The 27,504-nt window shown below is 40.0% G+C and overlaps 1 protein-coding gene across 5 annotated transcripts in view; it reads right to left on the minus strand.

Moving 5' to 3' along the window:
• ATF7 (activating transcription factor 7) overlaps positions 1-27,504 on the minus strand; it is an 86,856-nt gene that overhangs the window by 23,521 nt on the left and 35,831 nt on the right. For 4 of the 5 annotated variants that reach the window (XR_003970378.1, XM_030322758.1, XM_030322757.2 and 1 more), the window contains exon 3: positions 3,513-3,609. The exons of the other annotated variant lie outside the window; for it this stretch is intronic. Coding sequence is in view for 3 of the 4 variants with exons in the window: in XM_030322758.1 (XP_030178618.1) it covers positions 3,513-3,609 (97 nt within the window). In the remaining variant the exon portion in view is untranslated. The remainder of the gene's footprint in view (positions 1-3,512; positions 3,610-27,504) is intronic. 5 annotated transcript variants of the gene reach the window in all.

Raw genomic sequence — 27,504 nt, forward strand, 5'->3', positions numbered from 1 at the left:
GCATGATCGATTGGAAATAGTCCACTGGGATTTTCCATGGAAAGAGCATAATTTTTTTTTTTTCCAATTTAAACAAAACCTCTTCTGAATCAGAGTGTTTGGAAAAGTTACCACTACCTCCCAAAATAGTTTTAAAAGGTTCTCTGGCAGCTTTGGTTGGCCAATGATGAAGCCACTTTCCCTCCATCCCCGGGTGAGTGGAGGTAATATCATCTTTTATGCTCAAGAGTACTTCAGAAAGGGCACACACAAAAAAATCACAACTCAAGTGAAACAGGATGAGGCAGCTAAGGGCACAGTGATGGCAGAAGAGGGCCTTTTGGTTCTCTGACCTGAGACTCATACAAACTTCTCCCATTCCTGAACAAACAAGCAAATAGTCTGAAAACGTATAAGAAAACCCTTTGCCTGCTCTGACGACTCTAAAGAAATCAACAAGTGTTTACTGAATACTTTCTATGTGTCTTGATGGTACATGCATACACTTTTGGGTAAATTTGGGGGAGGAGAGGGAAAGGAGTATAGGAGTTCTGCCCAAATATAAGACATGGCTCTTGCCCTAGAGAACAAAGAGGATGTTTTCTAGTTGAGGAAATAAATATACATAGATAGCATCATAGTATATAAAAAACTAGGTGCCACGTGCAGTAGAGAATAAAATTATTGTAGTAATTAAAGAATGACAAATAAATGACAGAATAGTTAAGAGGTTTCAAGAAGCAGGATTTGAGCTGGCCCTTAAAGAATGGTTTTCACCAAGAGGAAGAAGATGTGGAGGGTAAGAGGAGTCAGCCAGGTGAAGGCATAGAGAGGAAGGGTATGGGCACCATGTATAGATGAGGAGGAAAAGGTACGTCCAGGGTAAAGATAATCAAGTCAGGGGGAGCCTGGATGGCTCAGCTGGTAGAGCACAGGACTCTTAATCTCAGGGTTGTGAGTTCAAGCCCTATGCTGGGTGTGGAGCCTACTTAAAATAAAATGATAATTAAAAAAAGATAATCAAGTTAGGTATATAAGTTATATACAAGGTTGAGTAGGTATGGGTGCCTGGTTGGCTCAGTTGGTGGAGTGTGCAACTGTTGATTTCGAGATTGTGAGTTTGAGCTCCACACTGGGTGTAGAGATTACTTAAAAATAAAATCTTTAAGTGGCGCGTGGGTGGCTCAGTCAGTTGAGTGTCTGACTTGATTTCAGCTCAGGTCATGATGTCACCATTTGTGGGTTTAAGCCCCGTGTCGGGCTCAGTGCTAACAGTATGGAGTGTGCTTGGGATTGTCTCTCTCCTCCTCTCTCTGCCTCTCCCCCATTTGCTCTCACTCTCTCAAAATAAATAAATAAACATAAAAAAAAAAAAAAGAAATGGCAGATGGCCATTAGCATTAGTTTAAAAAAATCAAAGCAAAGCAAAGCAAAGCAAATCACATCTTTTAAAAACAAACAAAAACCAAAGGTGGGTAGGTAGGTACCATCAGGCTAGGTTACAGAAAGCCTGAAAATCCAAATTTAAACAGCCTTAAAGTAAAATAGGAGGGGTGGGCGCCTGGGTGGCTCAGGGGGTTAAGCGTCTGACTTCGGCTCAGGTGATGATCTCCTAGGTCTTGGATTCGAGCCCCACCCATCCTCAGGCTCTGTGTTGACAGCTCAGAGCCTGGAGCTTGCTTTGGATTCTGTGTCTCCCTCCCTCTCTGCCCCTCCCCTACTCTCGCTCTCTCTATCAAAAATAAACATTGAGGCACCTGGGTGGCTCAGTTGGTAAAGCACCTGACTTCAGTTCAGGTCATGATCTCACAGTTTGTGGGTTTGAGCCCCATGTCAGGCTCTGTGCTAACAGCTCAGACCCTGTAGTTTGCTTCAGATTCTGTGTCTCCCTCTTTCTCTGCCCTCTATGGTTCACCTTCTGTCTCTGTAGCTCTCAAAAATAAACACTTAAAAAAAAATAAATAAATAAGCATTAAAAATTTTAAAAATAGGAAGATTAGGGCACATTTTTTTATTTATTAATTTTTTTAAAGTTTATTTTGAGAGACTGTGTGCCTGCATGTATGTGGGAGGGGCAGACAGAGAGGGAGAGAAAGAATCTCAAGCAGGCCCCACACTGTCAGCACAGAGCCCGAGGAGCGGCTCGATCCCATGAACTGTGAGATCATGACCTGAGCCAAAATCAAGAGTCGGATGATCAACCATCTGAGCCACCCAGGCACCCCTTCCTCCAGGCTTTCTTAAGGATCATCAATGACAGGGGCGCCTGGGTGGCGCAGTCGGTTAAGCGTCCGACTTCAGCCAGGTCACGATCTCGCGGTCCGTGAGTTCGAGCCCCGCGTCAGGCTCTGGGCGGATGGCTTGGAGCCTGGAGCCTGTTTCCGATTCTGTGTCTCCCTCTCTCCTTGCCCCTCCCCCGTTCATGCTCTGTCTCTCTCTGTCCCAAAAATAAATAAAAATGTTGAAAAAAAAATTAAAAAAAAAAAGGATCATCAATGACAAAGTCCCCACTCATGTCCTTTTCCAGGAATTACAATCTATAAGCTCCTAGCAAAGTGGCTGGTGGACAAAGTAGCTATTCAATAAATATTTGCTGAATTAATAAGGAATAGGAGATATATAATGGCAAGTTCCTTTGTTCACACATAGAAGTATAGAGAAGGAGGTTCTCTCTTTCTTTCACTGTATTTTAGGTTGCATTTTGGCTAGTAATAGAGAAATTGTGCCCTATCTGAGTTATTAACTTATGTAATAACCACCAACAAAATCCCCTATTGGTTAAATACTGAGATAAACTTGCTTAACCCAGGTTAAACCAGAACCCCTCATAGTATCAAAAGAAAAGGCCCATTTTTGGTTTGTATGTCTGTCTAGCTGAAAATGGCACAACAGAACTGCCCATGATTTGAGAGTAGTTGCTAGGGATACTCCCTTGAGAATGGCATATGTAAGCAAGCCAGTATCTAAAACAATCAGTGAGAGGTTCCAGGTCACCCAAATTGGCTTAGAAGAGTCCCATTGACTAAATGTCTTGTCTGAGCTTTGGAAATGTGCCCTCAACACCGTCTGGGTTCATGAGGCAAGTCGAATTTACAAACTGACAATCAGCCTGCTTGGGGGAAACTGACACCCAGTGGAAGAGAAGCAGCCAGGCTAGGTCGGCTTTCCTGCTTTCTTTTGTTCACCCCTTCACTGTGGGTATGGAGAAATGTCAAAGGCGTCTTTTGTCTGTAAATCTTCCAAAGTCTTAATAAAAAGAAGGCAAGGAGGGAATAGACTGAAAAAAGCCAAGACTAAAAACCTCAACACACCTACCCTCAAAAACCGCAGAACCCAATCTTGTATTAAAAACAGAATGGAGGGCACAATAGAAACTTGGGAGCTTTTAGTGTTCCTTTTTCCTGATTAAATGCAGATCACATCAGGGCTCTTAATGGGAAAAGGGGAGTATAGCTCCCAGTACATCTGGTCCCTGGTATTAATCTTAACTGTCTGGTGATACCAAGGCACGTGGCTTCTGGGGCAGCAAATACCTGCAATGATGACTGAGTCAGTTCGGGCTGGGCCAAATTTCAATGTCATCTCATGCTTGTGTTTATGAACTGCCAGGTGGTCCTCGTTTGTAAATCTCTGAAACGAAACAGAAACAGAGATGTGAAAAAAAATAAGCGCTTCGGTGCCCTTTTACAATGTCCTACTAAACATCCTGCACAAGGATGGTCCCTGGACAGGGGGACTGGAGAGGGAATGGAAAGGAGAAAGAACTGGAAGTGATGGAAAAGGAGAGGAGCTGGACGAAAGGAGAAAACGGGGAAGGAGAAAAAGGGGCACTAGAAAGCTGGGAGGAGAGGAGAAGAGGAAGACCGCGGCACCAACTGCTCTGTAATATCAGGTCCAAAACACGAGAAGTGGACAGATTGCTGGTGAAGTGGGGTCCAGGCAGGAGGCTCCAAATGAAAAAAACATTTAGGCAAGGCTCTTAGCGAACAAGGGGAAAATAATTTTAAATAATAATAATAAAGAGAGAAGAAGGGCAAAGCTGGACACTCGTTGGTCATCACAAAAATAGGAAATTCAGAGTGAAGCTCTCCATGGTGGGGCTGAATTGGACTATTTATGAGGGGGCTAACAGGGAGATAAATTATGCAGGATTAGGAGAACCATTTAACTTCCTGGCCCCCACAGTGCTGCAGCAGGCGCCTGCCCAGCTATTTGGCTCAGGGTTTTAATGAGCCAGGATGGGGCTGTAGAGGACAGGGGCCCAATGGCCAGCAGTAATGGCACACACCAGCCCCATCGGCCAAATGCTGTCTCCCCTCGTCGGGCAGCCCGCCTGGGCTCCGTCAGCCATAAAGGGGCCAGTGCAATGCTGCTGGCTATATAATGACAGAATAAAGATGCAAGCAAAAAATTTTTTGTTGGGGTGGGGAGAAGCCTGTCGGCAGGACGAGGGAAGGGGAAAGAAAGGAGATGGTATAGCGACTTTCTTTATTTAGGGGTTTGGGTGAAAGGACAATGAAAAGGTGAGGCTAGATCTGCCTCATTTTATGACATGTAAGACAGGGTTACTGGACAATAATTTATGCTTCCACCCCTTCTTTAGAGCGGGGGAGGTGAAGAGAACAGATGAACAGCAGTAATTCAAAAGAATGATACCCTCAAAATTCCCTTTGAGGCTGGCTGGCCCGGTTCCTTCATTAAAACATGCCTGCAACACAGTAACAGCTTGGATGCTGTGGTTTCCCACAGCTCCCTCACCAGCCAGGCTCTGAAACATGGTTCTATTTGTCTTTTTGTTTCTAAAAATAATGACTGGTTAGTCCCCTCTTTTTACTTTCCTTGTTAGATACATACACACTTCCCACCGAACACCTTTAGCTCTTTTTCCACAGCGCTTCTTGACTCGAACCAGATAGGAGTTAGCTTCATCCATCCCAGGTCCTATCCAGTTAATAAAGTGACCCTGAACTTCGATTTAAGTTCCTTTATTTTACCTGAAAGTATCTTCCCCCAAATTTTCTCTGAGCCCTATCACAACTTCTGGCGTAAAATCCTTCCAGGCTGGGCCTACAGGCCTGAAGGGAAAAGTGAATTTTCACTTAAAAGTATAAAGAACCAAAATGTAAACCTTCAAAAGACTGCCTGAGTGGTTTCAGAAGGATCCAGGAGAAAAGTGAATAAAGCGTGGGAGAATTTAGCCAACAACTTAGTTTTCTCTGTTGTTGGTTAACCCTAGGCATCAATTGTGTCCTTAACAGATTTTTCCCCAAGGAAAAAACGGTGAGGTTGGGGTGAAGAAAGGAGAGAATAGTCTTTAACCAGGGGTATGATATTTGTAGGTTAAATAAGTCACCGTTGAGGTTCTGGGTTTCCCAGCTATTGGGTAAAAGGAAGTGAGCAGGACCTGGTCTACAATGAACAAAACCCATCATTTTACTTATTTATTTTTAAATGTTTATTTATTTATTTTGAGAGACTGAGAGGGGCAGAGAGAGAGGGGGAAGGACAGAGCATGAGTAGGGGAGGGGCAGAAAGAGAGAGAGAGAGAGAGAGAGAGACAGAGAATCGCAAGGAGGCTTCACACTGTTAGCGCAGAGCCGCATGCAGGGCTTGAACCCATTAACTATAAGATCGTGATTTGAGCCAAAGCCAAGAGGCAGACACTTAACCGACTGAGCCACTCAGGCACCCCAAAAACCATCATTTTAGGGAAGAGTAGTGGATTAGGCAAAGGTATAGAATTTCATAACATTGGTAATTTTCTAACAATCTTTCAAAAAGATGTTTATAGTAAGTTCTTCATGGAGATTTCATAGACATAGCCTGAAAATTTTTGCACAATGTTCTAGAATCTAGAATGATTTTCAAGCAAAGTCCTTTTTTTAAAAAAAATTTTAATGGTTATTTATTTTTGACAGAGAGAGAGAGAGAGAGAGAGAGAGACAGAGCATGAGCAGACAGGCAGAGAGAGAGAGAGGGAGACACAGAATCCAAAGCAGGCTCCAGGCTCTGAGCTGTCAGCACAGAGCCCGATGTGGGGCTCGAACTCACAGACCGCGAGATCATGACCTGAGCTGAAGTCAGACGCTCAACCAACTGAGCCACCCAGGTGCCCCAAGCAAAGTCCTTTTCTACTATCAGAAGTCAAGCCTGCTCAAAACTGAGCTGAGAGAAAGATTTTATTTTTTTTTTATTAAAAAAAAAAATTTTTTTTAACATTTTATTTATTTTTGAGACAGAGAGAGACAAAGCATGAATGGGGGAGGGGCAGAGAGAGAGGGAGACACAGAATCGGAAGCAGGCTCCAGGCTCTGAGCCATCAGCCCAGAGCCCGACCGGGGCTCGAACTCACGGACCGCGAGATCGTGACCTGGGCTGAAGTCAGACGCTTAACCGACTGAGCCACCCAGGCGCCCCAAAAGATTTTAAAACTCAGTCAGGTTTTGTGCTGGTCAGGATCACTTAGTATTTTAAAAGGCAACTCCCCTTCTGTTAGAATTGTGCTCCACAGTCCTGACTTGTCTTATTGTCCTCTAGCCCTTGCTCCTCTCTGTTGCACGCCCCCTCCCCCTTCCATGCTATGCTACCATGTTCCCCCTTGAGCTACTGAGCTATTTATTTTTTCCAAATCAAAAGCTGGGATCTGAAAAGAATTGAAGATGGCTGAAGGGATTTCCCACCCATCAGCAGCTCAGAAGGTTTGATAACTATGAACCCTGATAGGAAAAAAGCTGTATCTTTATTCTCACTAAACCCTGAAATTTAACATTCCTAACTCATAATAGAAATCACACATATTTTCTTACCACATATATCAAAATATCCTTTATACTCATCACTATTTTGAAACTATGGTAGTCACGAGACCCACACTGGAACTTGTTATCTAATAATGTATTCCATTATTAAATATTTTAAGAATAATTTTGAGAACTATTATTTCAAAATAACTGGTTTCCTTTACAATCCTATATATTTTACTTTACTAATTTAAAAACAATATTCTGAGAAGGGGTTCACAGCCTTCACCAAATTGTCAATGGGGATCATGACACCCCCCAAATTTAGAATCTCTAAAAAAAAAAAAAAGTCCCTGACTAAATCAGGTAATGCACTTCAGAGGAGGAGGCAAATAGGCTGAATTTTAGGAAGCAGGGCACTGGCCTGGGCTCTCCCTGTAATTTGTAATACAATTTTTTTTTAAAGTAGGCTTCATGCCCCAGCGTGGAGCCCAACATGGGGCTTGAACTCACGACCCTGAGATCAAGATCTGAGCCGAGATCAAGAGTCAGAAGCTTAACCGACTGAGTTACGCAGGCGCCCCTTTAATACAATTTTTATATGGCTAGAGTAGGAATGGGAGGATAAAGGTATGCTAAAGCTTTTTATCAAAGTGAATGTCAATTTGGCTATTATGTTCATTGTTCCTTTTATTCTCTTACATTTATAAAAGTTAACCCTTAAGGGGGCGCCTGGCTGGCTTAGTTAGTTGGTGGATAGTGCAACTCTTGATCTCAGGGTTATAGGTTTGAGCCCCACACTGGGTGTAGAGATTACATAAAAATAAAATCTTCAAAAAATAAAAAAAAAAATTTTAAAGTCAATCCTTAAGAATTCCCTAGATCAGTCTTGAAATGCAAGCTTAGCAAACCCATCCCTCTGAAAGCAATTTCTCAAAATATCTAAAATCATTAAGTGATAAAAATTTTGACCTTATTATTCTATTGAATTAAAATGAGCAGAGGAGCTCCCAAAAGGATTTCCTTTTTGAATTATTGCCCATTTAAAAATCTAACTCTCCCATTTGTTAATACCCTTAATGGGTCTTCCTTTGTTCTTTGGTCTTACCTAGGACTAAGGATTTGGCAAAGAACCACTGAGGGAACAGTCACTCTGGTTGTAGGGTAAATAATGATACTGTTCAAGGAATATGTAGATATCAACCATCTTCAAGACAGCAGAGGGCTGATTATCATTCAAAATGGAGACTGAAGAATGTAAGTCATACTGGATCAAAAAGGCAGTTTACATGCCTTGGGAGAGGATTTGTATAGTAACTTACGGTTTACCATGTAATTTGCTCAAGTAAATGAATCAGGGCAGTTTCTTGGCATAAATAGGTGAGGAGAAGTATTACGTGGTAATGTGCACCCTATCTAGAGAACAAGATGATTTAGCTCTGCCCTATTCAATATGGTAGCCATTAGCCGCACGAGGATATTGAGCACTTTAAATGTGGCTAGATGTACTGTAAGTCAAAACACACACTGAATTTCAATGACTTAGTACAAAAAAAGAATGTAAAATATCTCATTAATTTCATGTTGATTACATGTTGAAATGATAAGATTTTGGATATACTGGGTTAAATGTATTATTAAAACTGATTTTACTTATTTACTTTTACTTTTTAATGTGGCTACTAGAAAATTTTAAATTACATATGTGGTTTGCATTATATTTCTTTTGGTCAGTTCTGACCTAGATAATATCCTCAAAGATCCAATGGGAATTTTACTCATGTGCCAGTCTTGAGTCTTTCCCCCTGAACCCATTTTCTCTAAATATAGTTTATACTATATGGCAGTGGTTCTCAAGCAGGGATAACTCTGACTCCCAAGGGACATTTTAGCAATGTGTGCAGACATTTCTGCTGATCACAACCAGAGGGATGCCACTGGCCTCTACAGGGTAGAGCCATGGGATGCTGATAAATATGCTGAAATGCACAAGCCAAGGCTCTAAAACAAAGAATTATCTGACCCAAAATATCAACTGTGTCTTTGTTAAGAAATTCTGCTACACGGTAACAGGGAAGGAGAGAAAGAAACAAGGGGAAAAAAAAAAAGGCTGTTTTTTAGTTTCCCTTGCCAAACTGCCAACACATGTTTTTGGATCTAAAACTTGGAAGGGAAAAAACACAGGCAGAAAACTCCCAACCTCATTTTATAAAATGGCTGATGTACTACAGATCTGCAAATACTTAGGATAGGGAAATTAGGAAGACAGAGACAGAAGGCACTATAATTGGGAGAAGAACAAATTAAATGGAATTCTCTCTCACGCATTGTTTTGTTAGTTACAAAGAGGTAATACAGAAGAAGCAAATCAAAACAATTTTGGCTACTTTTGATTTTTACTCCCCAATGGAGATTTTCTTAGTTTAAGAAATGTTAAGAAACATAAAATAGAATGTAAGGGGTATGAGGAAATTAATCTGAAAACTGGTTATCAGTTGTGAAATGGGCAGGGACAGTATAGTTTCTTATTAACAATTTTCTACAGGCGATCTTTGGTAAAAAATGCTTTCTGTTTCTAGAAGTTTGAGCTTCTCCTATCCTTCTGTGATAGTAGAATCTGGTATCCTACCTACCAGCAAACTGACCAAATGAACAGAGTAAAGAGTAAAGAGTGAGGAATGGCCTGAAGAACAAACATGGATGTTGGGTACTGTAAATCAGAAATACATCTCAATGGGGGCACCTGGGTGGCTCAGTTGGTTAAGTGTCTGACTTTGGTCTAAGTCATGATCTTGCCGTTCCAGAGTTCAAGCCCCTCATTGGGCTCTGTGCTGACAGCTTGGAGCCTGGAGCCTGTTTCAGATTTTGTGTCTCCCTCTCTCTCTGCCCCTCGCCCACTCACATTCTCTCTCAAAAATAAATAAACATTTAAAAATTAAAAAAAGAAATACATTTCAATGAATGAAGTCTTAAGATTTTAAGTTTTTTAGGGACGGCTGGGTGGCTCAGTCGGTTATAAGTGTCTGACTTCAGTTCAGGTCAAGATCTCACAGTTTGTTGAGTTCGAGTCCCCTGCTGGGCTCTGTGCTGACAACTCAGAGCCTGGAGCCTCTTTCGGATTCTGTGTGTCCCTCTCTCTCTGCCCCTCCCCCACTCGCGCTCTGTCCCTCTCTCTCTCAAAAATAAACATTAAAAAAAAAGGATTTAAAAATTTTTAATTGGTATAGATCATGTACAAAAAAACACAAATATTAAGTGTACATATAGCTCAATGAATTTTTATACGAATAAATGCCCACTGTGATTACAACCTACATGAAGACATGAAACATTTCAGGCACCCCGAAGGTCTTCTTCATATCCCTCTTTTCTTAAGCTTTTAAATGAAATGATCACATAAAACCGTATATAGTACCTGGCATACAGCATGTACTCAAGCTAGTTCTCTACATTTTACTCTCCAGGTAGACAGGTATTGTAGTATAAATTAGTTTTTCTTTGCAGAATAACTCTAAACAAGTCAGTGTTTAGAGAGAGTGCTTTTCTTAATCTAGTTAAAACTAGTCTCTCAAAAACTTTCTGAAATAACAGCACTAAACAGAACTGAAGAGAAGGCTCAGGGTGAAGGAGAGCTCAAGCCAAACTAGAGCAAAATTTTTGCCTATTGACTCGGAGCCAGGCACAAGCGTACGGGCATTAGAAATGTAATAGTTTCAAGCTAAATCCTGGGTAAAGTATTGTGACCAATGAAATTTCTGTGCAATATGCACTCAAACCCTAGCCAAATTCATTCCTGAAATGTTGTTTTTGGCCACCACAGCTCCAGTTTCCATGTAGATTTGTCTCACATTTAAAAATGCTCTTATGCCCTGACCTATGATTAATACAAGTCCCTTTCCTTGTTTTAGAAGAGTAGACTGGGGGAAGGAGACAAATGAGAACTCTTTAGTTATTAGGAAATGAGCCCTGAATGCTAAACTATCAGGAAACAATGCAAGGAACTGAGTTTATATTTGTGATAGTCTGGAAATTCATTTATGCTGAAACCAAATCTATCTCCTTCTCCAAAGTTTCTGGGTTTGGCAGCGCTGCATGGACAGAATAACTTTCTTTTTTTACAGTATCTACACATGGACATATTTTGATGAAAGAAAATAGCATGAAAAAGCCATAGAAAGCTTAATAACTATGGGGGGCAAGCTCTAAAATACAGTGATATCAGTGCTACACAGAGCAGAAAGAATAACCAACCTTTTAATGAGCATTATTTAATCTCTTCAATTGATCACATATTCTGAAAGGAGAAACTAGGAGATCCGCAAGTCTTTATTTAAATTTTTTTTTTTTAACGTTTATTCATTTTTGAGACAGGGAGAGACAGCATGAACGGGGGAGGGTCAGAGAGAGAGGGAGACACAGAATCTGAAACAGGCTCCAGGCTCTGAGCTGTCAGCACAAAGCCCGATGCGGGGCTCGAACTCACAGACCGTGAGATCATGACCTGAGCCGAAGTCGGACTCTCAACCAACTGAGCCACCCAGGCGCCCCAACAGTCTTTATTTAAAAAAATTTTTTTAAACGTTTATTCATTTTTGAGACAGAGAGAGACAGAACATGAGCAGGGAAGGGGCAGAGAGAGAGGGAGACACAGAATCCGAAGCAGGCTCCAGGCTCCGAGCTGTCAGCACAGAGCCTGACATGGGGCTCGAACTCATGAACTGCGAGATCATGACCTGAGCTGAAGTTGGACGCTCAACCAACTGAGCCACCCAGGCGCCCCTGCAACAGTCTTAATAATGCTTCTCACCGTCACTGCAGCGCTTCTATTCCCAACGCAAGAGATGGTTTGTGTTTGGGAAAGCAGGGAATGGGAGAAGAAGGGAAAGGACTAAATATACACACCTCAAAGCCAACATAACTTTCATTTGTACCTTAGTCAATCTTAGGCTCCTGTTCTCTACTTCAGGATGCTATTTACTAAGTGAGTCACACATCCTGCTTTGAATGCTTCATGGCTCTTAAATGAATCATTTCAAAGAACAGAATTGTTTAACAAATAAATACAACCACAGCAGTGGCAGCTCATAGGCAGTATGTGTGAGCAAGGTAATTTATAGAGGAACAGTAAGAACAGGAAACTTTTTCCCAAAATACTCCAAGAGAAAATGTTGTCAGGGGAATGCAGGAGGACAAACTAAAGGTGGTGGTGGGGGGGGGGGGGGACACACCAAATTGTACCCAGGGTAAATTCCTTTGCCCATAGATTGAGGAATTTTCTGTTTGGAGAAGGCTATTTGAGTATCTTAAAGAGAAGATTCTGTCCACTGACTAAATTAGTCCACCATAAAAAGAGTTTTTAAGAGCAGAGACATTATTTGATAGTTTCACAATGAAGCCATCTAGTGCTCAAGAGCAAGGACCCTATTCATTTGTTTGTATGTGGAAACATCCCAAGCACCTAGAACAGTATCTGCACACAGTAGGTACTTAATATTTGCTGAATAAGTGCCAATTAGCATATATCACTAAAGTGCTACAAAGCATCCCCAACTTACAAACTCTTGTCCATGTGTACAATGGTGGCAAAATTTTCATCACCTATATCCAAAAGGAGTTGGTATCTTAAATACCCAACCTTTCCAATGGAACTAGAGGCTGGGTCCATTCAGGACCAAGAATATATATATTTTTTTAATGCTTATTTTTATTTGAGAGAGAGAGAGAGAGAGAGAGAGAGAGAGAGAGAGAGAGAGAAAGAACAAGCCAGCAAGGGGCAGAGAGAGACGGAGACAGAATGTGAAGCAGGCTTCAGGCTCCGAGTTGTTAGCACAGAGCTGGAAGCAGGGCTTGAACCTGTGAACCGCAAGATCATGACCTGGGCCGAAGTTGGACACCTAACCATCTGAGCCACCCAGGCGCCCCAGGACCAAAATTTTCTAATGGGAGGAGCTTAGGATATGAAACAAATACAACTGCAAAAATTAAGACAAAAAGAAAAAGTCAAAATGGCAACAATGGGGATTAAATCACTGAAAAGAAGTTCTTGATTCTGAGAAGGGGGTTGAAATCATTCTCAAAGGAGATTTTACAGGAACATAAAAAGCATTAGTTTTCTGGTCCTGTTGAATTTTTACGACTTGATTTTTTCCCTCTTCCACAGATGCTTTCTATCCAGGTCACTCTCTCTACTGATCTGCAAAGTCTACTTGTTTTTAGTTTTATGTCCCCATACAATTTGCCTATTCTCAGCCATGTCTTCCTCTCTTCCCTCTGTTTATTAATTTATTCAAATCCTACCATTTTTTCCTAGGCCCGGCTGAAATTTTTTTGAAATTTTTTGAAAACTTCTCTAATGATTCTTTAGTAATCTATCTTTCCTAAATGTGTATGGTACTTCAACAGTTTGTACCACATAATTTAGAATTTTGGTCTATATGGTCTCATAGTTTTATCCTTTTAATGTACACTGTAAACCACTGAGGAGTTAAAAATGTATCCTACACTTATTCTTTACCCTCCCAGCTGCCCCATCTCGGGGCTTGGCCCAGTGGTGAGCATACAGTAGGGGCTCAGTAAATTTGTTTGAGTGGCTGGGTCAAGTTTTATTTTTTTATTAAAAAAAAAATTTTTTTTTAATCTTGGTTTATTTTTGAGAGAGAGATAGAGTGTGAGCAGGGGAGGAGCAGAGAGAGAGGGAGACACAGAATCCGAAGCAGGCTCCAGGCCCTGAGCTGTCAGCACAGAGACTGATAAGGGGCTCAAACTCATGAACCGTGAGGTCATGACCTGAGTGGTAGGAGAATAATTGTTCAAAAACTTTATTACCTTTGGGTCCTAAGACTTTAACAGGGAAACACTTTCAGAATGTTCTGATGCCTTTCCATCTCCATTTCCAAAGTATACGTCACTGCTCAAATAAGTAAAAATTCATGTATCCTCTCCACTATTTTGTTAGACACCAAATTCCCTTTATTACAGAAAGGCATCTATGGTAATTTCAGCATGCTTGAATTATACTGCTGTTGTATGAAAGGACCCTGGTACCATGCCTTATGGGTCAATTTAGTTTCTTTAAGTAACACAGTCCATTGCTGAACTTCATTTTACTACCAATTAAAATGCTCTATGCAAAAAATGTCAATTCAGAAACAGCATCCTTTTCTTTCTTCACTCCCCAAACCACTAGTAGTAATTTTAACCACAACCTTTTAGGCAGTTTTGTTTGTTTGTTTGTTTTACGATCCCAATTACTTGAATTTTATAGGGAACAATATCAGTATCCCCCAGGAGTCAAGCACTGTTGAAATCTGGATTTCTCCTTTTATAAAGCGTGGAGTATCTGACAAGAAGAAAAGGAATATTACAATCTAGTCAACAAATCACTTGGGAGGGGGAAGAATATTAAAACCACAATTGACATTGAATTTCTGGATCTTCATTGTTAAGATCTGGGATTAATATCAATGCTTATTCTACATTATTTGGATTAATGATAATACAACTATTCCTCTAAGTAGCAGAAGTCTTTTTTTTTTTTAATTCTTTTTTTTTAAGTTATTTATTTATTTTGAGAGAGCGTGTGTGTGTGCAAGGAGGGGAAGGGCAGAGAGAGAGAGAGAGGGAGAAAGAGAATCCCAAGCAGGCTCCGTGCTGTCAGCACGGAGCCTGATGAGGGGCTGAAATCCACGAACTGTGAGATTACCACTTGAGATGAAACCAAGAGTCAGACACTTAACTGACTAACCCACCCAGGCATCCATAAGTAGTAGATTTTTTAAACACTCAGCCTGATCACTCACTTTAATTTTGGTTCCTTGTTCCTTCCTTTCGTTTATGACAATGTGAAATACCATGACCCCATAGGTGATGTCTTGTGTCAAGTAAGTTGCAGGTACCCAATATATCACAGCAAAATAGAAACTGAGCTCTCAAGGTCATATAGGCCATCTCCAACAGGGACTGAACAGTGTAGGACAGAGGGTAGTAAATATAATTTACCAGTTTAAGTTGGGAAAGGTTAGGTATTTTGTTTTTAAATTCTGCTTGTTGCTCAATGTGGTTGAGAAATATAATCTTACTTCAGGTTTCAATAGATTTAGCCAATGTTCTAATCCTCTCAACTTTTTTCCATGGGATTCCCTAGTATCACAGTAAACTAGTAAGCACAAATCTCTTTCTTCTCTCTTTTAATTTTTTAAATTTTAAATTTTTATTTATAAAATACACATGAAAGTTACCATAACCATTTGTAAGTGTATAGTCAGTGATATTACATTTACACTGTTGTGTGACCATCACTACCATCCATCCCTATAACTCTTTTCATCTTGTAAAACCAAACTCTAAACTTACTCAACAATAACTTCCCATTGCCTCTTCCCCCCACCCCTGTTAACCACCATGATACTTTCTGTCTTTATGACTCTGACTGTATAAGTGGAGTATTTGTCTTTTGTGACTTATTTCACTTAGCATGTCTTCCAGGTTCATCCATGTTGTAGCATACTGCAGAATTTCCTTCCTTTCTAAGGTTGAATAATATCCCATTTATGTATATACCACATTTTGTTTATCTATTCATCAATCAAGGATGGATACTTGGGTTGCTTCCATATTTTAGCTGTTGTAAACAATGCTGCTACAAATATGGGTGTACAAATATCTCTTCAAGACCCTGCGTTCAATTCTTTTGGGGACATACCCAGAAGTAGAATTCCTGATTCATATGGTAATTCTATTTTTAATTTTCTGAGTAGTCACCATACTGTTTTCTACATTGGCTACACCATTTTAAAAAAAAAAATTTTTTTTTTTTACATTTGTTTATTTTTGAGAGACAGAGCGAGACAGAGCACAAGCAGGGGAGGGGCAGAGAGAGAGGGAGACACAGAATGCAAAGCAGGCTCCAGGCTCTGAGCTGTCAGCACAGAGCCTGACGTGGCGTTCGAACCCATGAACCATGAGATCATGACCTGAGCCAAAGTCGGACGCTTAACTGACTGAGCCACCCGGGCACCCCTGGCTATACCATTTTATATTCCCATCAGTAGTGCATAAGGGTTCCAATTTTTCCACATCCTCATCAACACTTATTTTTTTGTTTTTGTTTTAAGTAGACATCCTAATGGGTGTGAAGTAGTATTTCACTGTACTTTTGGTTTGTATTTTCCTAATGATTAGTAATGTTTAGCATCTTTTCATGTGCTCATTAGCCATCTGTATATCTTTTTAGGAAAAATGTCTATTCAAGTCCTTTGCCCATTATTCAATCAAGTCATTGTTTTGTTTTAGAAATTCTCTATGTATTCTGGATATTAACCTCTTATCAGATACATGATTTGCAAATATTTTCTCCTATTGTGTGGGTTGTATTTTTACACTGTGGACAGTGTCTTTTTTGAAGATACATTTTATTTATTTTTTATTTGTATGTAATTTATGCATTTTTTAAAGTTCTTACTGAAATTCAAGTTAGTTAACATACAACGTAATATTAGTTTCAGGTGTACAATAGTGATTCAACACTTCCCTACAATACCATGTGCTCATCACAAGTGCCCTCCTTAATCCCCATCACCTATTTAACCCATTTCCCCAACCTACCTTCAACAGTGTCTTTTTCTTTTAATTTTTATTTTCTAAAATTCTTTTTAAGTATGCTCCATGCCCACCCAACATGGGGCTCAAACTCATGACTCCATGATTAAGAGTCGCATGCTCTACCAACTGAGCCAGCCAGGCACCCCTGATAGTGTCTTTTATTTTTTTATTATTATTATTGCTTTTTACGTTGATTTATTTTTGAGAGAGAGAGAGAGAGAGAGAGAGAGAGAAATGAGAATGAATGAATATGAGTGGGGAAGGGGCAGAGAAAGAGGGAATCCCAAGCAGATTCTGTGCCATTAGTGTGGAGCCCGATGTGGGGTTTGAACTCACAAACCATGAGATCATGACCCAAGCCAAAATTAGGAGTAGGACACTTAACCGACTGAGCCACCCAGGTGCCCCTCAACAGTGTCTTTTAATGCACAATTTAAAAAAAATTTTTTTTAAGTGTTTTTATTTATTACTGAGAGAGGAGAGAGAGGAGAGAGAGAGCTATTCAGGGTCCCTTGTGATTACATATGAATTTTAGGATGGGTTTTCTATTAATAAAAGATGTCATTGGATTTTCATAGGTATTGCATTGAATCTTACTGCTTTGGGTAATACTGACATTTTAACAATATTAAGGCTTCCAATCCATGGGATGTGTTTCCATTTATTTATGTCTTCTTTAAATTCCTTCAGCACTGTTTTGCAGTTTTCATTGTACAAGTCTTTCACCTCCTTGGTTAAGTTAATTCCTAAGTATTTTATTCTTTTTGATGCTCCTGTAAATGATTTTTTTTTTTTTTTTTTTTTGTAATTTGGATTACTGACTAGAATCCTTTCATTTCATCTTGCAGGACTCCCTTAAGAATTTCTTGTACAGTAGGTCTAGTGGTCATGAAATGAACTCACTCAGCTTTCGTTTATCTGGGAATGTCATAATTTCTCCCCCACTTTTGTTTTTTGTTTTTAAAGATTTTATCTTTAAGTAATTTCCATACCCAATGTGGGGCTCAAACTCACAACCCTGAGATCAAGAGTCATGCACTCCACTGGCAGAGTCTGCCAGGCACACCCCTCCTCACTTCTGAAGGGCAGTCTGGTTGGATACAGGATTTTTGATGGGTAGCTGGTTTTCTTTTAGCACTGCATGTATCAGCCTGTTGTCTTCTGACCGCCAAGGTTTCTGATCAGAAATCTGATAATTGAGGATCCTTGGTATGTGATGATTCACTTCCTTTTTGCTGCTTTCAAGGTTCTGTCTTTGTATTTTCACAGTTTGCTTAAAATGTGTCTTGGTCTGGATCTCTTTAAGTTCATCTTACCTGCAGTTTGTTGAGCTTTTTGGATGTTTACAAGTCACGTCTTTCATCAAATTTGGAAAGTGTCAGCCATGATTTCCTCAAAGATTCTTCCTGCTCCTGTCTCTCTCTCTCCTTCCAGGACTACCACAATGTGTATGCTGGTCCACTTGTTTATCACACAGGTCCTTAGGCTCTGTTTGCTTTTCTTCAATCTTCTTACTTTCTGTTCCTCACACTTGATAATTTCCATTCTCCTATATTCAAATTTGTAGATTCTTTCTTCTGCCTGCTCATATCTACCTTCAAATCCCTCTAGTAAATTTTTCATTTCAGTTACTGTGCTTTTCGGTTTCAGAATTTCTTTTTGGTTTCTTTTGAAGTTTTCTCTACCTTTATTGGTATTTCCATACGGTTCACACACTCTTAACTTTTGTCACATCTTCCTTTAGTTCTCTGTACATCTTTAAAACAGTTGTTTTAAAGTCTTTGTCTAGTGGATCTGCCATCAGGTCTTTCTCAGGGAGTTTCTGTTCTCTTTTTTCCTTTGAATACACCACATTTTGCTGTTTCTTTGTATGCCTTGTGATTTTTTGTTGTTGTTGTTGCACACTGGGCATTTTTTTAAGATTTTATTTTTAAGTAATCTCTACACCCAACGTGGGGCTCACACTTACAACCCTGAGATCAAAAGCTGCATGCTGCACTGACTGAGCCAGCCAGGTGTCCCGAACACTGGGCATTTGAATCTATTTAATAAAGTAGTAACTCTGGAAATCAGATTCTTCCCCTTCCTCAAGTCTTGTTGATTTTTGTTATTATTTTTGTGATTTTGGTTGTTGTAGGGTATTTCTGTGCTGAGGATCAGTCTGAGGTATAAGCTTGGTATCTTCTTACAACTTTTCTGAGCCTTTCCCTGCACACACACAGTCACTTTCTAATTTTCTTATACATGCAGTTGTTTTCTAAGGGTGCTAGTCTTTATTTATTTATTTATTTATTTATTTATTTATTTATTTTAGCGTTTATTTATTTTTTTTTTTCAACATTTATTTATTTTTGGGACAGAGAGAGACAGAGCATGAACGGGGGAGGGGCAGAGAGAGAGGGAGACACAGAATCTGAAACAGGCTCCAGGCTCTGAGCCATCAGCCCAGAGCCCGACGCGGAGCTCGAACTCACAGACCGCGAGATCGTGACCTGGCTGAAGTCGGACGCTTAACCGACTGCGCCACCCAGGCGCCCCTATTTTAGCGTTTATTTATTTTTGAGACAGAGAGAGACAGAGCATGAATGGGGGAGGGTCAGAGAGAGGGAGACACAGAATCCGAAACAGGCTCCAGGCTCTGAGCTGTCAGCACAGAGCCCGACGCGGGGCTCGAACTCACGGACCGTGAGATCATGACCTGAGCCGAAGTCGGCCGCTTAACCGACTGAGACACCCAGGCACCCCAGGGTGCTAGTCTTTAATGTCTGGCTCCCAAACAGGGGAAAAGTGAAGAATAAAGTGGGGGAGGTGCCAACCTTTTAAAACTCCCTGACATCACTTCAGCCAGATGGGGAGGGGCTTGCAACAATGAGGTGAGGTACAACAAAAATGGCTACCTACCTCTCTGTCCACACCTCTGTGATCAGATCTGTGATCTGATCAGAGCACAGATCTGATATTTGGAGGACAGGGTCCTTCCTGGCCATCTTAGCTCCCATATGCTGTGGCAAAGCTGCTCCAAAAACACATACACAGCTGCCTCACTCCTGGCTGGGGGTGGGGGAGAGTAGCTACTACTGTGCTGAGCTGAAACTGACTAAAATTAATCATAATTTACCTTCCAATCCTTTCCCCCTGTAAATTGCAAGCCTTTTATAGACTCTAGAATTCTCAAATAGTTACATCAGACAGATTCTGCCAGTACAACTGTTGTCTAGGAGGGGAGACAGATTCCTGGTGCTTCCTACTCTGCCACCTTCTCAGAATCTCTCTTTTTTAGTGTAATGTTCCCTTGTGACTTTTTTCCAGTAAGGCCATAAACTAAATTCTGGGTCCAATGACTTTAAAACTGGAAATCTGTATGGCTTATCAGGCCTCTCTGGTCCTGAAGAGACTGTTGTCAATTATTGCCTTGCACACTGGATTGTCGTCGTAGTGGAGGAGAGACAGGGAAGAGGTAATAGGTTTGAGGAAGACACAATTGGTTTTTTAACCCAGTCTCCATTCCACATCCTTCTCCCTTGCTTGCCTCCCACTATAAAGGCTGAAAAGCCAGATACTCCCTTCCTCAGCCTCCCATACAGCTAAGATTAAAGCGGTCACACAGCTTAGGCCACAGAAATCCACAGGGGATTGAGATAGAAGACTGCACTTCTGGGAAAGCTGTTGTTTCCTTATAAAAAGGAAACTAAAAGAGGAAAGTTCCTGGTGCTGCTTCTTTTCTTTTTTTGCTCATCCTGTGACTGTGAGGCAACAAACTTGAGACTAAAAGGTATATGCTAAAAATGGTGGGGCAGGGAGGCTTAGCTGCTCAAATAGTCCTAATTCTACACTTCTTGCGTTACAAGTGTTCACAAAGTTTTAAGCTATGGGAAATAGTTGCAGCTTAAACCATTGCTAACCAACACATAATGATTTTTAGGATAGATTCTTCCTCATTTCCTATTTAAGGAACTTGGAAATGGAATATGGAAGACAGTATCTCATTCTACATCTTCATGAATATTTATCAGTTGTACCTTAATGTAGAATTCCATTTCACTTTCACATAGCATACCAAATAGATTACTTCATCTCATCATCACCTATTTCCACAAGGTTCCTTACAAATACTGGCAATATACTGTTTGGGCTTTAGGGAAGGACAAAATGGTAAGAGAGAAGCACCTTGTCATGAGGCTCTTAAACCTGAGGTAGTTAAAGATCCTCCTCAATAACATATGGAGTTTTAGGTTGACCCACATCTTCTCTTATTCCTGGCTGCTCTTTCCCCTCAAGTACTTAATGGCTGGCTCTGTATTAAACGCCAGGGCACTCTTGGGAATTCTACTTAAGACTGAACGAGATGCTGGGTGGCACAATCGGTTGAGTCTGACTCTTGATTTCAGCTCAGGTCATGATCCCAGGGTCGTGGGACTGAGCCCTGCGTTAGGCTCTGTGTTGGGCTCCGTGCTGGGGCGTGGAGGCTGCTTAAGATTCTCTCCCCCTTGGGGCGCCTGGGTGGCTCAGTTGGTTAAGTGGCCGACTTTGGCTCGGGTCATGATTTCGCGGTCTGCGAGTTCGAGCCCCGCGTCGGGCTCTGTGCTGACGGCTCGGAGCCTGGAGCCTGTTTCGGATTCTGTGTCTCCCTCTCTCTGACCCTCCCCCGTTCGTGCTCTGTCTCTCTCTGTCTCAAAAATAAATAAACGTTAAAAAAATTAAAAAAAAAAAAAAAAAAAAAAAAAAGATTCTCTCCCCCTCTACCACTCTCCCCCAATCACGTGCTCTCTCTTCCTAAAAAAAAAAAAAAAAAAAAAAAGAATGAACAACAATAGATCCATTATCTTTCTTTAGATAGTGGCTACTTACATAGATGGATTAAATTCTCACAAACTTTAAGGAACCAGTGCCTAGGAGCAGAGAAATCCCAGCAGTAATTCAGCAGGGCTTGGTCCTGTGTCCGTTACATGGCTGACTGGCTGACTGCTTTCTCCACAGCTCTTGCCTAATGGTAGACCTTTCAGTATTCTACCTTCCAGATGTAGCTCCTTAGTTGGAGTACTATTAAAGTTTAGTTCTTAACAAAACAGGGGAAGCAAAACAGGATAAACAAAACGATTATCACACACTCCTATTAGGTTCTTTTGGACATTACACATTTATGTTTTTCAATCTCCACTCTTTTCCCAAATTCTTATTAGGATATTATGAGGTATAGAGCCCTTGAATAAGACATCAAACACTTTTATCTTCTATTTTGCCACACAGTAAGTGTTGTCATGCCTGGATCTTACATATGGGTGGGAAAGACAAGATACAGTGTGAACAGTGTGGGTCCTAACCATCAAAGTTAGTCTGATCTACGACACTGTGTTTTTCTCTTGGGCTGCTGAAAATTTCATTATGGAAAAAGAATAAACACTTCTTGATAATACAGGACATTCTGAATGCTTACAATGAGTTGAGTAGAGCATGTACGAATGACACTACAGAGCCACAATAGCTAAAATTCTGCCCCTTTAAGGACTTATACAATTCGTTACTATAACAGTTCAGCCAAAAAAAAAAAAAAAAAAAAATTGAACCTGGAGGAGAGAGACAGAGACAGAGAGAAAGAGAGGGAGAAGGTAAGGGAGGGAGGAAAGGACGAGGGTGGAAGAGGAAGAGAGGAAAAAAGATAGAAAGATACAGATATCTTAGTCTCCAAAACTCCAAAACTGAGTGTTTCAACGATTGGGACAAGCTTACAAGACTTCACTCACTCACTCACCCACTCACTCACTCTAAAATAACTCCCAAATGCAGCATTGTGTTTTTGTTTTAAACAAACTATCAAAACTTAACTGTCCACAGCCTCAGCAACTACAGTAGAGGTTACAGGCTAGTAAAGAAATAGGCAAAGGTTCAAATGGTTTGGCAGGTCCCTTGAATAAACCAGAAGCTTATAAGATGTACTGATTCTGCCTTGCCACCTTAATTTGATGCAGAAATTCTTACCCTCTTACTGATACATTTAGCAGACTGATTATCTTTGTGTCTGACTTGGAAAGCCCTGAGATAAAACCAAGCAAATGGGAAACTCCTTGTATTTTGGATGTGTTTTTTAGCCATAAGAGGTATTTTTTGCAGTGTTGGCCACTGAACAGAGGTCTGCATTAGAAGAACACAGGCAGGCAGGGGAAAAGAATGGAACCTATGCTGCCTAACAGTAACACTTAGCCACACGCTTCTCGACTATCCATAGTGATCCAATACGGCAGCAACATCAGTGCTGGGGAAACTGCCCCTGCCAACCTTTCCAGCCGCATCTCCCACTGCTATCACAATCCATGCTGCATCATCACCAAGCTACCTGCAGTTTCTCTGAATGTACCATGCTGTCTCCTTCTTTTGTGTCTGCTCTGCTCTTATGTGTGGAATACTCTTCTCTAATATTCTTCTTTACCTTCTCTGTCTGGAAAAATATATACATATACATACATACATATATATATATATATATATATATATTTTTTTTTTTTTTTTTTTGGCAAATTTTTGCCCATCTTTCAAAACTGTTAAAACATCATCTCCTCCAGGAAACCTTCCCTGATGTCTACCAGCCCTCTCTGAACTTGCAAATATTTGTTTTATTACATTTATCATATTACAATGTAACTACATTTTTACGTGTCTGACTTCCCTATGAGACAGTGAATACTTTGTCTTTTACATCTTTCTGTCACTAGTATCTAGCATGGTGTCTAACAGTATTTAAGTATTCAAGTATTTAATTTTTATTTTTTTTAAATATAATTTATTGTCAAATTGGCTAACATACAGGGTTGTACAGGGTGCTCTTGGTTTTAGGGGTAGATTCCCGTGGTTCATCGCTTACATACAACACCCAGTGCTCATCCCAACAAGCGGCCTCCTCAATGCTCATCACCCATTTCCCCCTCTCCTACACCCCCCCTCAAATATATATATTTTTCATTAAACTAAAGCCACAAAAGCTAATTAGAGTCTGACTGAACTAAGAAAATTATTCATGGGCTAGTTTCTGGAAACCTGTCCCCAGTCTTAACTCAAGGTTGGAAATACCTGGCAAAATACACAAAGGGAAATGCCTTAATTTTATTCTTACAACAGATCCTCTGTGTGCACCAAGTCTCTCACCAGAGACATTTGTGAAAATCCATATTCAATTTTTGACTGTGGGCTAAAATGATAACAAATTGTTCTAATTATATAGAACCTCCCATCCTATTATATCAGAATGTAGACAAAACCAGGAGGTGCTAATAGGATCCTATTAACCTTCACATTAACCTATCACATTACAACAGTCCCATCTGTTAAGGGAAGAGAGGAAAGAAAGGATAAATAAAGGCCATTAAGCATACTGATGGGTGTCAAGGAGGAATGAAGACTGGTACTCCTAGTCCTCACTTCTTGGTAACAAGTCACTATAGCAAAAGATTTCAAAGCACTGTGTGGTAGGCTTATAATGGCTCATATATTAGTTTGCTAAAGCTAACCCGAAACAACAGAAAATTAATTGTCTCACAATTCCATAGGTCAGAAGTCTGAAATCAAGGTGTCAGCAGGGCTGGTTCCTTCTGAAGATGTGAGGGAGAATCTGTTCCATGCTTACCTCCTAGTTTCTGGTGGTTTGCTAGCAATCTCTGGTGTCCCTTGGTTTGCGGTGGCATAACTCTAATCTTTACATGGTGTCTTCCCCGGGTGCATATCTGTGTTCGGTTTCCTCTTTTTATAAGGACATCAGTTATATTGAATTAGGGGCCCAACCTACTCTAGTATGATCTCATATTACTAATCATATCTACAACAATACTATTTCCAAATAAGGTCACATTCTGAGATACATTCTGAGATAAGGACACATTCTGAGTCCTAACTTGGGGTTAGGACTTCAACATGTAAATTTTTGGGGACACAATTCAACCCATAACAGCTCCCAAAGATATGCCCGTGCCCTAATTGCTAGTCCCCACAAATGTTAACCTAGATGATGACTGAACTGAAGATTTTGATATGAAGAGCTTATCCTGGATGATGCAGCTGGGCCCTCAATGCTATCACAAGTATCCCTGTAAGAGCAAGGCAAAGGGAGACACAAAGAGGAGAGGGTAATTTGAAGACAGAAGCAGAGATTGATGCGGCCATAAGCCAAAAAATGTCAGCAGCCACCAAAAGCTGGAAGAGGCAAGGAAAGGATTCTTCTGAGTGCCTCCAGAGGGAATGTGACTCTGTTCATAGCTTGATTTCAGACTTCTGGCCTCTTGAACTATGACCATAACAAATATGGTAGTTTTTGGTAGAGTGTCAAAGTGAATCAAAAGACAAGACTCAACTACGTGTTGTTTATAAGAAATTCACTTTAAACATAAAGACATAAATAAATAAATAAATAAATAAATAAATAAATAAAATAAAATAAAATAAAATAAAGACACATAAAGAGCAAAGGGATGGAGGAAGATATACCATTGTAACATTAATTTACAAAGAGAGAAAACTTCAGAGCAAGGAACATTATCAGGAATAAAGAGGGGCCTTACACAGTAATAAAGGTGTCAATACTTCAAGACAGAGCAATCCTTAATACCTATGTGCCCAACAAGAGAGTGTCAAAATATGTGAGGCCAAAACTAATGAGAAAGGGAAATAGGTGAATCTACTATTATAGTTGGACACTTTAACACTGCTCTATCAGAAATGGACAAATCCAGCAGGCAGAAAATCAGTATAAGACACAGATGAATTCAACAGAGCCATCAATGAACTAAAATGACATCTATAGAAAACTTCATCCAAGGGGCGCCTGGGTGGCGCAGTCGGTTAAGCGTCCGACTTCAGCCAGGTCACGATCTCGCGGTCCGTGAGTTCGAGCCCCGCGTCGGGCTCTGTGCTGACTGCTCAGAGCCTGGAGCCTGTTTCCGATTCTGTGTCTCCCTCTCTCTCTGCCCCTCCCCCGTTCATGCTCTGTCTCTCTCTGTCCCAAAAATAAATAAACGTTGAAAAAAAAAAAATTTAAAAAAAAATAAAAAATAAAAAATAAAAAAAAAAAAAAAGAAAACTTCATCCAAGAATAGCAGATTACACATTCTTCTCAAATTCACATGGAAGGCACATTCACCAAGACAGACCACATTCTGGGTCATACAACACACCTTAAAAAATGTAAAAGAACTGGGGCACCTGGGTGGCTCAGCTGGTTCAGCGTCCAACTCTTGATTTGGGCTCAGGTCCTGATCTCATGGTTTGTGAGATTGAGCCCCACATTGGGCTCTGCACTGACAGTGTGGAGCCTGCTTGGGATTCTCTCTCTCTGCCCCTCCCCAACTCGTGCTCCCGCGCTCTCTCAAAATAAATAAATAACACGAAAAAAAACAAACAAAACAACCCAGCAACTGTACTATTTCTGCTCTTAGACCACAATGGAATTAAACTAGAAATCAAAAGGAAAGCAAAAAAGACAGATGAAAAGTCCTCAAATATTTGGAATTAAATAACATTTCTTTTTTTTTCTTTTTTGTTTTTAGTTTTATTTATGTAAGTAATCTCTATACCCAATGCGGGGATCAAACTCACAACCCGGAGATCAAGAGTCGCATGCTCTTCCAACTGAACCAGTGAGGCGCCCCTAAATAACACACAGGTTAGAGAAGAGAAATCTCTAGAGAAATTCTAAAATATTCTGAACTAAATGGAATTAAAACTACACCTTATTGAAATTTGTGGAATACATGAAAGCAGGACTTAGAGGGAAATTTAGAACATGAATGGATATATTAGAAAACAAGAGCAATCCAAAATCAATAATCTAAGCTTCTACTTAGAAAACTAAAGAATGAAGAGCAAATTAAATCCAAAGCAGAGAAAATAAATATTAAAAATTAGAGCAGAAATCAATGAAAATAAAAACAAGAAATCAATAAATGAAACCAATAAAACCAACACTCATTCTTTGCAAGATCAGTAAAATCAATAAATCTCTAGCTATGCTAATTCAGAAAAAAAAAAAGAGAAAACAAATTACTAACATTATCCATGGGCAGTAAAAGGCTAGCAAAGGAATATTATGTACAACCCTATGCCCCAAAACTTGATAACCTAGATGAAATGAACCAGTTTTTCAGAAGGCACAATCTGTCGAAACTTACATTAAGAAGAAACAGACACACTGAATAGGTCTGTATCTATTAAATAAACTTAACTAATAATTAAAACTTTGCAAAACAGAAAGCACCAGGCCCAAATGGGTTAAATGGTGAATTCTACCAAACATTTAAGGAAAAAAAATCATACCAATTCTCTATAATCTCCTCCAGAGGACATAGGTAGAGGGAATACTCCCTAACTTATTCTATGAGGACAGCATTACCCTAAAACCAAAACCAGGCAAAGATATTACAAGAAATCACAGACCAATGTTTCTCATGAATATGGATGCAAATATCTTCAACAAGAAAGTAAGTAAAATCCAACAACGTATAAAAAGAATTATACATCACAATCAAGTGAGATTTATCCCAGGTATGCAAGGATGGTTCAACATTCAAAAAATAATTAATGTAATACATCATATTGGCAGGCTAAAGAAAAATCACATGATCATATCAATAGGTGCAAAAAAAAGCATTTGACAAAATCCTACACCTATGATAAAAACTCTCAGCAAACTAAGAATATAGAAGAACTTCCTCAACTTGATAAAGAACATCTACAAAAAACCTACAGCTAACATCATACTTAATGTTGAGAAACTCGAAGCTTTCCCACTAAGATTAGGTACAAGACAAGGATGTTTCCTCCCACTACTCCTTTTCAATACTGTCCCAGAAGTCCTAGCTAATGCAATAAGACAAGAAAAGGAAATAAAAGGTATACAGATTGGGAAGGAAGAAATAAAACTGTCTTTGTTGGTAGATGGCATAATCATTATGTAGAAAATCCAAAAGAATCAACAACAACAACAAAAAATTCCTGAAATTAATAAGTAGTTACAATAAAGTTGCAGGATACAAAGTTAATATACAACAGTCAACTGTTTTTTCAATATTGTCAAGATGTCAATTCTTCCCAATGTGATCCATAGATTCAATGCAATCCCAATCAAAATGTCAGCAAATTATTTTGTGGATGTCAACAAACTAATTCTAAAGTTTAAGTGGAGAGGCAAAAGACCCACACTAGCCAA

This window comes from Lynx canadensis, chromosome B4 (genome assembly GCF_007474595.2).
Source record: "Lynx canadensis isolate LIC74 chromosome B4, mLynCan4.pri.v2, whole genome shotgun sequence".
In the NCBI taxonomy this organism is placed as follows: Eukaryota; Metazoa; Chordata; class Mammalia; order Carnivora; family Felidae; genus Lynx; species Lynx canadensis.